At 31.0% G+C, this 16,853-nt stretch overlaps 1 protein-coding gene across 1 annotated transcript in view; it reads left to right on the forward strand.

The window, feature by feature from the left end:
- LOC129226050 (tetratricopeptide repeat protein 14-like) overlaps positions 1 to 11,055 on the forward strand; it is a 52,455-nt gene extending 41,400 nt beyond the window's left edge. Inside the window, exons 13-16 of the mRNA XM_054860629.1 lie at positions 2,369 to 2,474; positions 7,149 to 7,216; positions 9,548 to 9,655; positions 10,933 to 11,055. Coding sequence (XP_054716604.1) covers positions 2,369 to 2,474; positions 7,149 to 7,216; positions 9,548 to 9,655; positions 10,933 to 11,035 — 385 coding nt within the window. The 3' untranslated portion in view covers positions 11,036 to 11,055. The remainder of the gene's footprint in view (positions 1 to 2,368; positions 2,475 to 7,148; positions 7,217 to 9,547; positions 9,656 to 10,932) is intronic.
- The last annotated feature ends 5,798 nt before the right edge of the window (positions 11,056 to 16,853 follow it).

Here is a 16,853-nt window from a genome sequence, read left to right on the forward strand (position 1 = left end):
AAAAAACAAGACAAGTATTGGTATAATAGTCTAGACATGTTATGCACAATAGATCCACCTGGTACCTATATCAAAACGGGCATTTTCTATTCAAGAAAAAGACTCTCTTGCGGCCCAAAGCTGTTTATGTTATAAGGTACACTTCTTTGTATTAAATTAAAAATAAATATGTACAAAAAAAAATCTGGGTGTGAAAATATCAGGGTTCGTACGGGTCATGGAAATCCTGGAAAGTCATGGAAAAAAAATTAACGAATTTCAGACCTGGAAAAGTCATGGAAAAATGAAATTTTCGTTCAAAGTCATGGAAAACTATTTAAAGTCATGAAAAAATGTCCTGGCCAAAGAGAAAGTAACAGTTGCTAAAAGAGCATCAGAAATATTGAGTGATTTAACAGTCCTACATATTAACACTGGAAAATTGATCGATCCCAAAAACAATTCTGAATTTTGAAATCTCATTATATCCACTTCTCTAGCAGCTGCTCGTCTTTTTTTGCGATGTAATTTTACTGCTTGGACATCACTCATTTTGCATTAACCATTATTTTCAAGACTTTTATATTCTGTAGTAGCAAACTTGCACATTCTTAATTTTGCCACGCCCACTTAAAAAGCATCCGAGTTTGTTTCCATCACTCGTAAGAACTTTATTACTAATTATCAGAGTTTATCTCAACTTGTTGATAGTTTTAGAAAATGAAGATCTTTGGTTAGGTGATAAAACACAGGAATAGGAGAATTCTAATACTCTAAAACAGTACTGTCCAACATACGGCCCGCAGAACTAATACATGCGACCCAATGCTACGTTCAATGTCAGGAATCAAACCCTATGTTCAGGAATTTCTGAACCTACTAATTTATATGCATTTGAAAATGTGCAAATAAGTAAACAAGTACATTTGAATCAGAAGATTTATTCGCTACTGAATGTTTTTCTTTTTTTTTTAATATAAATATTTGGTTTAGAAACGTGAATTTACTAAAGAATGCTTTTTCTTCAATGAATCAAAGTACTGTCAAGTTATGTGCATGCTTAAATGCACTGCTGATGCTTTGCATTTGAAGGTAACCTTTGAAGCAAATTTATTGAAACTTAGTAATAACTCATTCAACCTTTTTCCATTCATTATCACTCTGCCTGTTTATAAAGATTATTAGACATTTAAGTACCATTATATTTCATTCCCTGTAGTTTTACTAACTTTACTAAAAGTTATATGATGAAGACAAATAAGAATAGTTTAGTTTTTAGGTGTACACTGATATTTTTCAATCACAAGTAAGTGCTTCGATGAGGTAGAAGCATTCATGTAGAAGTTTCGCTAATGCTCATTTCCAAAAAACTTCCAGTTTGAAATTAAATAGTACTAGTCTCTTCATGTAACAAGGTCATGAAATTTTTTTATGAAGTCATAAAAAAGTCTTGGAAAAGTCATGGAATTTTTTCATCCGAATACAGTATGAACCCTGAAATATTAAATAAATAAATATTTAAAAAAAACGCCATAACGTACTAACTTGGAACGATTATATTTCCAAAAATAATAGGAGTGACACCGATTTTTTTGTGTGCAAATGTTAGACAAACATGTTGATTATCAACCTAATGTAGTATCAGATATCTGCTATAAGGGCGACAGTTGTAATTACATTCTAAATATTTGTGTTTTTGTGAAATTTATTGAATAAAAGTTCCAATATCTGTTGGCGCCCTTATAGTGACGCCGATTTTGATACATATTTTTGATGTATGTAAGTGTGGCTAGAAAATGATCTAAAAATGTTGGTGTCATCATGAAGGCGCTTTGAGAAAATTGGCCTTGAATATAGAAAAAAAATTCATTTTCGGTCATTTTTAAACTGAGTTTGTGGGCATCGCCCTCGTAGTGTCACCGATTTGACAGCTGTAACAGTATCTAACAAGACCATATAGTAATATGGAATTAAAAAATCCATGTCATTATAAGGGCCCTTCAAGCAACAAGCACATTAAAATCTGCAAATTTGAAAAACCGGCAAAAATGTGCCACGCCCCCTAAACAAAAAAAATTGTTTTCTCAAAAATGGTGAGTCAGACAAAGCTCAAATTTCGGATTTACATTACATTTATGATAAGGAACAACATATGTGAAAATAAAAATAATTAAAAATGTCAACAATCACAAATGCTTTAAACTGCCTGATTCTTACAGACAATGGCTCTTAATTAACCGTTGACTTGATTAGAATTCTTCTTCCTGATTAGTGCATGGTGAACCTGGGTTAATTTGTAAGCCTATTTGAACAGGACCTTTATTATTAGATTTAGTTTTGCCGTTTTCAAGTATGTAAGTTCAATTAAGTTTTGTTTCATTCCTAACAGACACATAGATAATTCAGACTATCATAAAGCTCAAGAGAGTTTGACACATTCTCTCACCTACTATAAAGAAAACAAGGAAGCTGCTGAAATGTTACAGACTGTTTATGTAAGATGATTTATGTTATCTTGTTGATATTTGAATTTCAGAAATATGTTTAGTTTAGATGTTTCTTTTAAGGATTTCAAATAAGTTTTCTTCATTTCATCGTCTTGTTTTGTGTTAAAATAGTTCCTGCAATCTAATTTATAAAATGTTCTGTGCCAAGCACTGGTAGAGTATCAAATTTTTGGCCAAGAAATTTTGCATTCATTTATAAATTTAAAAAGTTTGTGAAAATTAAAATATAGCTATTATGCAATAATTTAATTGTAGACAGACCTGTAGGTTAATTGAAATTTTAAAATGTTCTTTTAAAATTTAGTTCCATAAAAGGAAATCTCTTTTGAATGTATGTATAAATTCTGCATAGATTTTAATTTTGTAGCATAATGTTAAATTCATTTTCAATTGTGCATCCCCCCCCCCCTCGTTTTGACTATGAAATTCTTTCACAGAGCCATGTTTTCCTCTTTTTTTTATGTCTTTTTTTTTCATATACTTATATGAAAATTTTGTAAATATTTTTCAAAAAATTAAGAGCGAAAAGAATTTTTTACCAACTTCAGAAAACTATTTTCTCCTTTCTATCAAGTGTATCTTTGGAACAACAGCAGTTGGAACTAAATTAAAGATTTGGTCTCCTATAAAAATTTTAAGCAGATTTTGTACTTGAAGCCGTGAATTGTTTTGTACTCATTTTCTTTTAAATATTTGCAGTTTCCTGTTTTGCATGAAATTCCTCTTTTTGGCATTCCCCAGTTATTTTTTTTTTTTTTTTTGATCCTTCAAAACTATGAAAGTTGTCCATTTATTCTGTTTAAATTATTGTTTATATGAGGCAGTGAGAAGCAAAGGGATGTAAGTGACAAAATTAAAAATTTGGAGATAACCATTACAAAGCAGGTGAACCTCTCCTCTGTCTTGGAACAAGAGATGGTACTGGTAGCCCTGGTAGGTTCTGTCATACAGCATGATTTAGAAAAAAATTTCTATGAAAGCCTATCTAGAACCTTATTTTTAAACATGTGTTGCTCAAAACTTGAAAATAAACACTTAATCTCTTTGCTTCTCACTGCCTCATATGTGCAAATCGGAAAAAGAAGTGGCTAAAAATCTACTATTTAAAAGTTGCATACTAACATAATACTGCAGAATATACATGCAGTAATATAATATACAGGGTGTTCCGTTTTAACCTGCAGGACCTTTATTTTTGCAACTGTTAGTCCTAGATGTATACTTCCAATTGCAAAAATGTTCAAAATCAGATGCCGATTTAAGATATTGAAAGTTTGAAGTAAAAATAAAAATGAGTCAAAAAGTACAAAATTTAACTTTTTATACGTTCCCCAGGTCCCCTAACTTCTATTTAGGGAAAAAATCTTCATTGAAAAATAATTCCAACAAAAAAAGTTTGACATTGATACAACCAGTTTAGTGACTTACACCACTTTAACCTCATACTTTTGATTTACTATTACTTCCCACTATAACCACATACTCCTGGTTTAATTTAGCCAAACACTCAATATTCGATATAATGAATACTATTCGTTCACTACAGCCTCACATTCATGGTTGGATATAGCCAAATGTGGTTCGCTGCATATTGGTTCACTGTAGCCTTGTATTCATGGTTCACTACTGCAAAAATTCACATGGATCGTTACACAGAATAAATTTCTTTGCGATATAAACCCTCATATACAGGGTGTCCGCATTAACCTGCAAGACCTCTATTTTCGCAACCGTTAGTCTTAGATGCATACTTCCTATTGCAAAAATGTTTAAAATCAGATGCAGCGTTAAGATATTGAAAATTTGAAGTGAAAATAAAAATGAGTAAAAGGATGCAAATTTTAACTTTTTATACGGGCCCCAGATCCCCTAACGTATGCTTTGGGAAATAATCTCCATTGAAAAACAATTCCAACTCAAAAAGTTTGAAATTAGTACGACCAATATTCACCGAGATATGAAATGCATCGTTTTTTGACTTGCACCACTTTATTACACTCGCTGTCAATAACACCTTTTGGGGGAAAATATAGCTGTTTACAAGGGTTTAAAATTATATGTGTGTATAAAGTGTGGTTTTTCAAATTGTTCAAGACTTTGTGGTGTACTTTGCGTATCATGGCATAACTTTTGCATTTATTTTTGAATAGAATAAAAAATATAAATACTTGGTTTTTTAACTTTGACAACCAGTCATTCTTTTGAAAAGGCAATAAGTTCCAATCTCATCTTCTGTATGGTCCCAAAAAGCTTTAAACTTGAATATCTTCTTGAGTTTTGGTTGCACAAATGTCAAGTTTATTGTGACAGTAATAGTTTTCAATGGAAATTATTTCTCTAAATACTAGTTAAAGGACCTAAGGCCCCTATAAAATGTTAAATTTTGTATTTTTTGACTCATTTTTATTTTTACTTCAAACTTTCAATATCTTAACTCAGCACCTGATTTTGAATATTTTTGCTATTGGAAGTATACATCTATGGACTAATGGTTGCGAAAATAAAGGTCTTGCAGGTTAAAACGGAACACCCTGTATAAAAATATAAATGCATAAAAATACTGGTCGTTTAAGTTAAACCTTTTTTTTAATTTCTGTACTGATTTTCATATGAAAAAAAGTCCTAAGTGTACAGAAATGCTACTGTATGATGCATCAGTGGCTTAATTTCTAGCAAAAGGGTGCTGGAGCCTCATATTTTTCAGAACTGATATTCGTTCATAAATAGAAATTCATTTTAATCTGTAAAAAATTCATCAAAAATGCAAAGAAATGCAGATCTTAAACTCTGAGTTCCTATACAAAATATGCCCTGGATACAGGTACTCATGGTCAGTATTTGAGATAGTGTCAAGTGGCATGTTTTTTCTTTCCTTACTTGCACCTTTTCTTGGTATCCTTAGAATAATATTTGCTGTTTTATCTATTTATAGCTTTTTTTAATGTGATTATTCTTTACTAATAATAAAGCAGAAAGTCTCTCTGTCCGGAGGATGTCTGGATGTCTGTAGGATGTCTGTAGGATGTCCGTAGGATGTCTGTGACGCGCATAGCGCTTAAACCGTTCGGCCCGATTTTCATGAAATTTGGCACAAAGTTAGTATGTAGCATGAGGGTGTGCACCTCGAAGCGATTTTTCGAAAATTCGATGTGGTTCTTTTTTATTCCAATTTTAAGAAAAAAAGTATCATAAATTACGAAATTATCGTAACGTGGAACCGTAACATGGGCACAAGCCAATTGGCGAGATACGAAATTATCATAAGGTGGAACCGTAACGTCGGTACAAGCCAACTGGGGAGAAAATTCACCATACATTATTTGTAAATATACAAGCGAACCAAAAGACCTTTAATTTTTCTATTGCGGGCGAAGCCGTGCGGGTGCCACTAGTTCTCTATAAAAGTTCTTAGTTAATGGAAATACAGTGAAGCACCATTTATACGTTTTTCAAGGGACTGTAAGAAAAAAGCGTACAAACGGAAAAACATATAATAGTTATAAGTTAATGTGTATTAGACTTTGCAGGGACCAATTATAAAAACATATAATTGATAAAAACGTTAAAAGAGAAACTTATAAACAGTGCTTCACTGTAAATGCTAATAAACTTGTTACTTGTAGAGCTTTTGATATCTGATAAAAGATGAAAAATCTGGTTGTTGGTTAATACTTAATGCCAATAATGTATGCTGAAAAGGCTTTGAATGCAACAAGTTTTCACCTTTGTGAAAGATAAGTAACTAAACTTTAAATATTACATCCTGTATTTTATAAAAATAAATCTACATTAACCTTGCCATTTTAGGATGTTTGATTTTTAAAATTATTAGGTTTTGTTTACCAGTATTGTGCAAAGGATGCTGTTGGTTTTTATGTAGATTTATTTGATTTTAAGTTTTATATAAAACTAGTGATACCCGCACGGCTTCGCCCGCAATAGAAAAATCAAAAGGTCTTTTGGTTCGCCTGTATATTTACAAATAATTTATAGTGAATTTTCTCGCCAGTTGGCTTGTACCGACGTTACGGTTCCACGTTATGATAATTTCGTATCTCGCCAACTGGCTTGTGCCCATGTTACGGTTCCACGTTACGATAATTTCGTAATTTATGATACTTTTTTTCTTAAAATTGGAATAAAAAAAGAACCACATCGAATTTTCGAAAAATCGCTTCGAGGTGCACACCCCCATGCTACATACTAACTTTGTGCCAAATTTCATGAAAATCGGCCCGAACGGTTTAAGCGCTATGCGCGTCACAGACATCCTACGGACATCCTACAGACATCCAGACATCCTCCGGACAGAGAGACTTTCTGCTTTATTATTAGTAAAGATGTTAGAATGCATGCATGCTAGTTTTTCCATTGGTTCTATGATTTTTGTTTATTGGGATATTTCTTGAGATTTGTGAATAAAATATCAAAAATGATTGTCAGATTAATTAAAATACACTGAAAAACTCCTAAACCCTTGTATGTATCATTTTAAGTTTAATACAATTGCATGTTATGCATAAATTTGAGTTAGTAAAAAAAGCTGAATGAGTAAGAGCTTTATTTTTGTAATTTAAAGATGGTTTAGTTTTAAAATTTTAACATATCATGGAATATATTTCAGAACAATTTTTTTTTTTTTTTTTTTTTTGTGTTTTTTAGGTTGCATTATCTGCTTCCCTTCCAAGCACGCCCAGTAATAGTTCAATTATATCTCCAGGACCTAAAAGGCAAGTTTTTATGTACCATAAATCAATATTAAAGTTGAACTATTAGCTCAAAATGTGTTAAAATTGTGCAAGGTCAGTAGGCGCAAACAGGCGGATACAGAAATAATTTTTACAGGGGGTCCAAGAAATTGAAAAAACACAATTTTAAGGATTTCTCAAGAAACTAGAGACCAATTGCTTTGTAACTATTGTCATATTAAAGCTATGTTCCAGCTGATATTTTTCAATGAAAGTTATATATGGTTTTGCCAAGAAACTATCATGTGATTTATTTCATTTTGCATCTTTTATAAGCTGGAAAAAAAAATCTTATTTCGCAAATGGCTTCTTGGATTGAAATGACTTTTCTAGGCATATCTTCACACATTTTTTAAAAAAATGTCAATTACTGATTCTAACAAAGAAGAATTAACAGACGAATTACGTTCCTTTGAGTTCGAAACCAGGAAGTTAAACTGGCGCTCTGGTCTCTGACTATTTTTGCCGAGTCTCTGATTCTAGTATTTCTTCTTTATTACATACTTTATTACAAATGCTTTTATTCAAATAGGATTTGTGTCTTTTTTCGTTCTTTTTAAATAACTGTAAAACATTTCTTCATGTCATACAGAGAAGTCAATTTTTAAAAAAAAATGAAATAGTTAAATTAATTTTTTATTTTAGGGGTGCCCTTCTAAAATCCGCTACTGGGCGCAAAAAATAGATTAAAATAGGCAGACCAATTTCAAGGGCAATTGCTGCCTTCGTCAGTACCCAGCAAATAAAAAAAAGACAATTGTAGTGTCTTCCCATGTTTGTTTTGGAATTGTAAAATAGAGAGTTAAGTCTATCTGAAGGAGAAGGAAAAAGTCCCTTATCCGCTTATTATGAAAATGAACTGTGTGTTTGTTTTCCCTCACTGATTTTTAGTAAATATTTTTCTCTTCTATATTTTAATTTCTCAATTTCAACTCCACTCAAGCATTGCTTATAAGTAGTTTAATTTAAAAAGAAAAAAAATGGAGCTTCAGATTAGTATAATATTTTCCTTTAAATGCATTTTTAAATGCAATGACTTGATTAGTACACTGAAGTATTTATGTGGATGGTAGCTTTCTTCATTAACACATACAATTCTTTCAAATCCTACACTCCTCACCCATCTCTTCCCCCTGAGCTCTTTTAAACTAGTTTGCAAATTGGACACAAAACTAACTTTAACTTGTATCATAACTTTTGATGAAACCAACTACAGTAGATGCCGCTTAATGTGATCACTTTGGGACAAATATAACTTGATAACAATAACCGATTGATAACAATAACTGAAAAGAATCCAGGACCCACAAAATTATGTTTTTTCAATAACGAGCATTTCTTTTTATAACTGCAAATTAAAATTGCAATGACTAAATTAAACGTAGTTTAAACTTATAAATTAGCAGAATGGAATAGCTCGTTTTTTCCATCGACTAAACCATCCGTCCGATACTGCAAAGCCTTTGTCCATTTTGAAAGCAAGAAAAAAGTTTTTAAAGTGAAGTTTTTTCTGCGGTAACGGACCGGTTACTCGCGCATCCTTTTCTCTGACATTTGTAAACCACTGTTTTAAAGCAGATTTGATTAAATTTTTATCTAGCTGCACTTTGATTTCAATCTTGTAACGATTTTTTGTTTCTAACTTACAAAGCAATGGCTGAGAAAATTTTAGTTGTACTGCTTTGACTCATTATGATTAAATTGTCAAAGTGTCTTAAATTTTTCTGTAAAAGTTAAATTGTTTAATCATTGCACTCTTTCTCCATGGCCAAAATGTTTGACCGTTCAGAGTGAAGTTTTAAAGAAAACTTCAAAAACTAAAGAAGTGTAACTGAACAGAGAAAAAAAATTCTTCTGCTTTGCTGATAAGAAGGGAACTTATTTTCCCGGAAGCTACATGTCGGTGTTTGTCTTTGTATTTCTGTTGCTTGAGGAAGAAAAAAAGGGGAAAATTCAAAGTTTATGAAAAAGTGATTACAATAAATGAAGACACAAATCACAATATCCGACTTTTTTAACACGTGTTAATATACAAGTGTTCTGGGACTTCGTGATTCTGATATAATATTAAGCGAATGATAACATTAACCATGATCACATTAGGCGGCACCTACTGTATATCTGTATGTTACAATTATTTCTTGATTTTTATAAATAATGAATAAATTAATTCAACAAATATTAGCTATTGTTTATTTATTTAGGGCTCTGGAATTTTTCTAAAATGTGTGATTTTTGTCATTGCAATATTTCGTTCAATTTCTGAGGTAGACTGAGCATGCCATTTTAAATGTTCTTTATCTCCTCTTCTAGCCTGCATTCAATCTCTAGTTCAAGTGAAAGCTCCTGCTCGAAAAAAGCCAATTCTAAAAGTTTATTTGACGTATCATTACCATCTACATCAGGAAGTCTTCCGTTAAGGTAATTTTTTTTCTTGCAAACGGGCACCCTGATGGAAGGTCCCAAGCCAAAATGTTTTCTTATTCAGCAAGTTTTGATTGATGAATTTGGAGACAGTTTTGCAATATTGCAATCTTATTTGTTTTGAACCTCTGTTTAAATTATATCTAAAATCTCTTCTCATTAGCTGTAAGTATGTATACATGCACACATTTTATTTATTTATTTATTTTTTTAAACATTGGAGTTAGATTCCGTAAATTTGGAATTTCTCCACTCTCAAAAATTTAGGTTTGGGATCCACCTGCTTGCCAATGATATTCAATGGTAACTGTTAGATTTATTTCAACCTGTAGAGCATTTGTATGCATGATTTCTGTATCAATGATGAGCAAAGTCTAGTATTGTTATATCTTAATAGAGGACTTTAAAAATATGAATTGTGTGTAGAACATTAGATACAGGTTTGTGCTGCTACACGCTGTATATATCTGCCTGTAAATTTTCAAGTGTAACACAGTAGAATCTCTGCAAAAATTCAGAAATCATATTTGTTGAATATAACTTTTGTTAGTTAGAGATTTATATTTTGTAGTACAGTGAACGCCGGTTAATTGAATCGGTGGTAAATTGAATCAACCGCTTTAATGAATTAAATTGTTAAAAACAGAATAAAATCCTGCTTTATTGAATCAGCCACTTTATGGAATCAAAACTGTTTAGGGCAAACAGAATTCATATAAACAGCGGCGACTCTAATTTAATTCTCGAATTGCTTTCTGATAATGTGTGACTCTACTGTACTTCCAAGCTGGTGAAATTTATTGTAAAGTTGGTAAAAATGTTGGTCTACATTAACAACGGCACATTTTTTTTTAACAATAACTGCAGTAGACCCTGCTAATCCAAACCTTACTTACCCAAAATTCCTGTTATTCCGAACGAATTTCGGTATTGCATATGATCTGGGCTCTGTGCATGATTTATTTTAAATGTGTGGGGGGTTTTACTTTCCAAGATATTTCTGTGTTTACAATTTTTTTGAATTCAGTCCAAAATTTTAAATTTAGAACAAAAGTTCGTTTTATTATGATATGGGATTGAAAGGTACTCTGTAGTGTTATATTTTGTTTATTTAAGTTAACTTATTTGGAAAATTAAAGCACTAAGTTTTATATTTTAAATACTATTGTTTGAATTGTGCAAATCTGCCTGTTAATTCTGGACTCCATTCATATTATAGTATTTGTTGGTTCTCTCCAACGTATATTTATTAAACTTTTTTTACTTTTTTTCAGAATGAAGAGTCATCATCACAGTAGGAAGAAAAGAAAACATCATCATCGCCATCGTCATAGACGTAGTCCATCCAGATCCAAATCTCCAAATGAAAGAAGATAAATGTTTTGTTTTAAAATGTGTTATTTATTTAATTAAAATGAAATTATTTTATTCCTTTGTTTTTTATTTCAGGAAACTTTGAAAAATAGCAATGGTATTGGGATGAAATTAATGAACCAGGGTTTCCTGGTTATGTTTGAAAATATTTATAGTTGTTATCTAGTTATACTTAACGTTGACTGAAGTATTCATCATTACTATTTTTCAATTTCTGTATTACTGATCTTCATACTTGAAAGCATGATCAGTGAGTTGCGAGTTTTGCCGTAACCTTCAGGACTTCTGTGAAGACTATTTATTAAAGCCTTGGACCATCCTAAGTTTCTTGCAATATTAGAGCCAGACATTCCAGCTTCATTTAAAGTTAATATTTTAATTTGTTCGCTATACCTTTTCATCTCGGTATTGTATTAAACACACCAAATGCTTGCAAGGCGACCTGCTTTCTCATGTTTGGTCTAGCATTATGCCTAATGAGGCCAGAACCAGACTTTATTATAATTTTTTTTTCATTGGTAGTAAGAAATTAGTGCAATCTATGTTTTCCCTTTCTATTTTTCTGAACAAAGTTTATTCGTATTAGTTCAATGTTGATCATACAAATATAAATTGACTTTGCATAATCAACAATTTCATTATTTTTTAAATTCTTTTAGATTTTGCTATCCGTATTTCAATTTTTTTCAGCACTTCAGCACAATTATATGTAAGAGCCAAAAATTCATAAGAAAAAATTAAAAAAAAGTTTTGTGATGGCCAAATCACACTAGTTTTGCAGTGAACTGAAATGAAACAAAAACATTTCCATGTTCATGACATTGACTAGAGTTGGCAAATAATTTTAGGGCCATGTAGCCATCATGGCTGGTATGTGACACAATCAACTGAAATAAACATTTGACAAATGATCAATTTCATGAAATGAACCATCTTCGTTCATGCAACTTGATGTCTCTGTAGTAGGTGCGAAACTAGTCTGGACTCACTGCTGCCTAATCTCATCATTATGTGTACGTTGCCAAGCTAGTTAAGCCCAATTTATAGATTTTTTCCCTTGGGTTTGCATTGTCTCAAGGGTCTATTTAGCTGCATGCCTACACTGGGTAACACAGGAACGAGGACTGAACACTTGCAGCGTTATTGCTGACGTACAACCTGATTTACTGCAAAGTGTGAAAATGAGACCTCCAGATTACACAGCAACTGTACACCAGCCTTAGTGGTCCCATGCCTAAAATCATATTCAAATATTAATGACAAAAAATTATCTGTCAAGTAAAACCAATTTCAAAATCTCTGCTTTATTTAAACTTAGTTATTCGCCTCTAAAAAACACCCTTTACTTTAGCCAACAATATGGCTTATATTTTGAAGTTACCGCTCTAAGACAGGGCTAAGGCAGAAATACATAAAATCATCTCCAGCTCAGTGATTCCATCCGAGGACTGCAGTTTCGCTCATCCGAGGACTGCAGTTTCGCTAAAAAGCACGAAACTGCAGTCCTTGGATGGAATGACTGAGCTGTTGGTGTATTTTGTAGATATGGCTTATAGGACAGTGAGTGAAAGCCATATCTTCAGGCTGCGTATTATAATTTTGTCTAAGGGGACTTGGAAACAAATGAAATATTTGATGTACATTACAACAGCATAGGCTAATTTGAAACTCGATACGTTTTTGATAGGGAAAGAGACCACCACTTAGTCATGCAAGTAGCACCGGAATGTTTATTACAAAATAACGTATACAATCCATGGCAGTACAAAAATTCCATTCACAAACATATATACATACATATAAAACACTAGAAGGCACAGAAACGATTGTTCAGGCTCAATATCACAATTTTATGTGTCATATTAGATGTATTAAAATAAAATTCGGCACATGTCAACAAAAAGTAACTATGACAGTCTTAACGATATAAAGTTATAAATGGTAACACAAAAATAACTAAATGTCAAAAAATATTCATAAAATGTAAAACATGAAATCAAAAATGCATATAACACACTGAGAAAATTTCCTTTATATTGGCGAGGAGTTTAATTTTTTCAAAATATTTAACATGAATTAAAAAATTTCAACCTCATGCTCAACCTATTTGCACAAATAAGGCATTTTTTAGCATTTATTTGCCCTATATTTCAGAAGTTTTTTGGCTTTTAATTGTGATGTATTTCAATATAAAGAACCACTATGTATCATAATAATACAGCCAAACTCACTTATAGCAAGCCCTATTCTAACGAGAGCTCACTTGAATTTAGCAAGGATATCAAAAAGATTTGGAAAAATTCCATTAACATTTTGAATTTAACCGAAAGTTAAGAGGAGACATAAAAGAACAGTTATCCTGTTCAAGATATACTGCCGAGGATATTGTAGCCAAGAGAGAGGAAAAAATGAAAACGACCACCATAACGACAAATGGGAAAAATTTGAAGTGAAATAGCCCTCAACATAGTTGGCTTATTAAGTGCAGAAAAATAAGCAAATGACAATGTTTTTCGGACCCCACCTCATGTTCCTCGAAACAACAAGAAAGAGATAATAAGACACTTCAAATCAAATAACCAACTTCTTTGGTACTGCATAGAAATATAACAACAAAGCAAACATGAATAAATTTTATGATATTTTTCACGAACCCATTTTTTACGAGCACTCGGTTATAAGGAGGAAATACCGCAGTCTCTTTGCACTCATTATAAGCAAGTTCAACTGTATAAGGTATCGATTTTCTAAAAAGTCTTCTTGTACGTGTTTCGGGCGTGACCATATCGTCACACCCGCAACCACATACAAATTATTGTTTTGCAAGTATGATTTTTTTTAAGTTGATCCTTCGTATTATGGTACATAATACTTCTTTACGTTCAAATACATCAAAATTAAAAGCCAAAGTTTAAAATTTCGGAAATGAAGTGCAAATATATGCATAGAATTCTTACACTTGTGCAAATAGATTGAGCAATTAACAAAACAAAGATACAACTACTTTATATATTTAAAATTAAAGAATTGCATGTGCAAAATAAACAAGTGTGTTTGCTTAGCTATAAGAAATTATTTAAAAGAACAAATACCTATTAAAAATATTGATGTTACAAGAAAAAAATACACGTTTTTATGCCTCAGAAAACAAATTTTCATGCATTAAAAGTGCTTGAAATTGAAATTCTTGAATTGGAGTAGTGTAAGTTTTATGGGGGGAGGCGGGGCATGTCTTGGCTCTGGACAACCCTGCCTTTATTTAATGTAACAAATTTTAATTTTTCTTTTTTTATTTAACTGTATGTGGCCAGCGTGAAAATTTTTTTTTTAAATATCTCAGGTATGAAGATTTAAAAAATAATAGCATTGAAAATATGTTTAAGTATTTTATATAGAATAAGTGTACGTTTTTTTTTTTTTTTAATCACATCATTTCAAGCATCTTCATTGATATTTAAATTGAATCATGAATAAAAAATAAATTTTAATATGTAGTATATGAAAGTGGTGCAAAAAATATTTTAGGATAAAATTATTGAAATACATAAAACTTAGTCACAAAATGCTGCTGAATACTGACTGAGATATTTCATCCAGGAAAGAAAAAATCGTTGGTAAAAAAAATGCTGTCAGTTATTTATCAAAATATTTTTTTTCAAAAAGAAAGGTTAAAAAATCTTTTCTGCAGATAAAAGCTACAGGAAATAATTCAAAAAATTTGAATGATGAGTAAGTAGATAAATACCTTTAAAATAAGAAGTAAATCTGAAATCAACATTGTAAATGCACAACTTTGTGGGGGGGGGGGGAGTCATGTGTTTTGGGATTACAAAGAATCTGTTTTGCAATGCAAAAAGATGTCAGTTTATGGATGTAACCTCATTCAACAAGACAGAACAATAAAATTTAGACTGCAAATTTGTGTGTTTATCAAGTTGATTTTTAATTTACTGTGAAGGACAAATGTTAATATTACTTGGTTAGTGAGAAATTATTATTTCGTCATTTATTTAGTTTTTAATTTAAAAAAATACTAGATTTCAATTTTATGTCACTGGAAAATACCAGTGCAACAGCTAACATTTCAGAACACAAATTTTACATTAATTATGCATTAATTGGTAACAAGCATTAATAGAAAGTACAACCATTTTTATATAGTTAGTAGCAGCAAACTTTCAGCTCTTATGAAATAAGAAATTTAAACCATATTTTTTTCATACTTAAATATAAATTTTTAGCAAATACATTATTTGAAATATGCAGTTCAGTTAGATATTCTTATCGTGAGAAAGAAATTCTAACTTATTGGGAAAGATTCAAAGAAGGGCTACAAGGTTAGAAAAAAGGACTTATGAATTTAGATTATAATTCCTTGCTTAAAATGCAGAGCAAAGGAGAGTAACAGAGGACATGATCCAGTTACTTAAACTTGTTAAAGGGGAGGATGTTGCTGGGCTAAAACTCTGCACATATAAGCAAAATCATGGGTCAGTGTTTTACAAATCCTAAACTAATCTTGAAATTAAAAAAAATAAAATTAGTAGTTCAATAGGGTTGCAGACATTTGAAATAGTTAACTGAAAACAGCTGTTGCATGCCATGGAATATTTATTATAAGAGAGCTCTTATAATATATACTCCAATATTGGGGGAAGGGGATGGGTTGATAAATTGACTAGGACCAACCTAGCTGGGCCTGTTGCTGCTTGTGATATTAGTATTAGCATAGATAATTTCACATTTTAAACAATATCTGCACAATATAACCTTTTTATTATGAACTTAAATAAACATCAAAAATAAAATAGATATTGCATAATACATTGCAAAAATTAATATCATAGAGTATTTTAAAATATATCTGTATTAAAAGCTTTTATTTTTTTCAACAATGAATACAATATTGCATAATACATTGCAAAAATTAATATCATTGGGTATTTTAAAATATATCTGGATTCAAAGCTTTTTTTCCAATATTTCATACAGTATTTTTAAAACTTTAAATAAAAAACCTTAACAGAGTTTTAAAGTCACATTTGCATTTATACAAAGTGGAGCAGACTAATTATATTGATAGGAACAGTATCTAACTGGAAGGAATCACTGCCTGGAAATGCTTAAAATTAACTAGTCAGATAGCTAAAAATGGAATTAAAATCGAGAAAGAGATTATTTAAAAAAGTGATGCAGTAACTGGTACCGTTTCTCAAAATGAATGAGTATCAAAACAGATTTTTTTTTAAATAAAATAAATAATATAAAAAAAACAAAGCTAACACATAGAAAATTTTAAAACCCTTTAAATTTTTTAAATGAAGCATGGGTACCAAAAAAATAACACCTAATCAGAAGAAGTAAGAAAACAAAGAAAGGAAAGGACAAAAAAAAATGGTAAAAACAGATTGTGCAAAATGTAATAAAATGCTGTGGAAAAAGTAAATCCAATTGTAAAAAAACAGAATTAAAACAGCAATTATGAAAACACATGCCAAACTTTTAAAAAATAAGGAATAGAAGAAATTCAGTTTTATCATTGATTAGAATTCTGTCTGTTGTTCAGATGATGAAACACTTTCAAAAAAATCAAGACCTAAAAATGAATTAACTTTGGATAATTTTTATCTGAATTGAGAACGAAGGACCAATGCTAGAAACATTAGCTTTTGGAGATAAATCTCAATTTTTTTTTCAAATGAATTTTTAGAGGCACTTTTTGACGGTTTTTTCATCAGGGACCACAGTGACTTTTTTAAGTGCTAAAAAATAATTCAGGTGATGGATACTGTTGTAAAAAGCATAGTCCTGCACTTTTAAA

The sequence above is a fragment of the Uloborus diversus genome, chromosome 7 (genome assembly GCF_026930045.1).
Source record: "Uloborus diversus isolate 005 chromosome 7, Udiv.v.3.1, whole genome shotgun sequence".
NCBI classification, from domain to species: Eukaryota; Metazoa; Arthropoda; class Arachnida; order Araneae; family Uloboridae; genus Uloborus; species Uloborus diversus.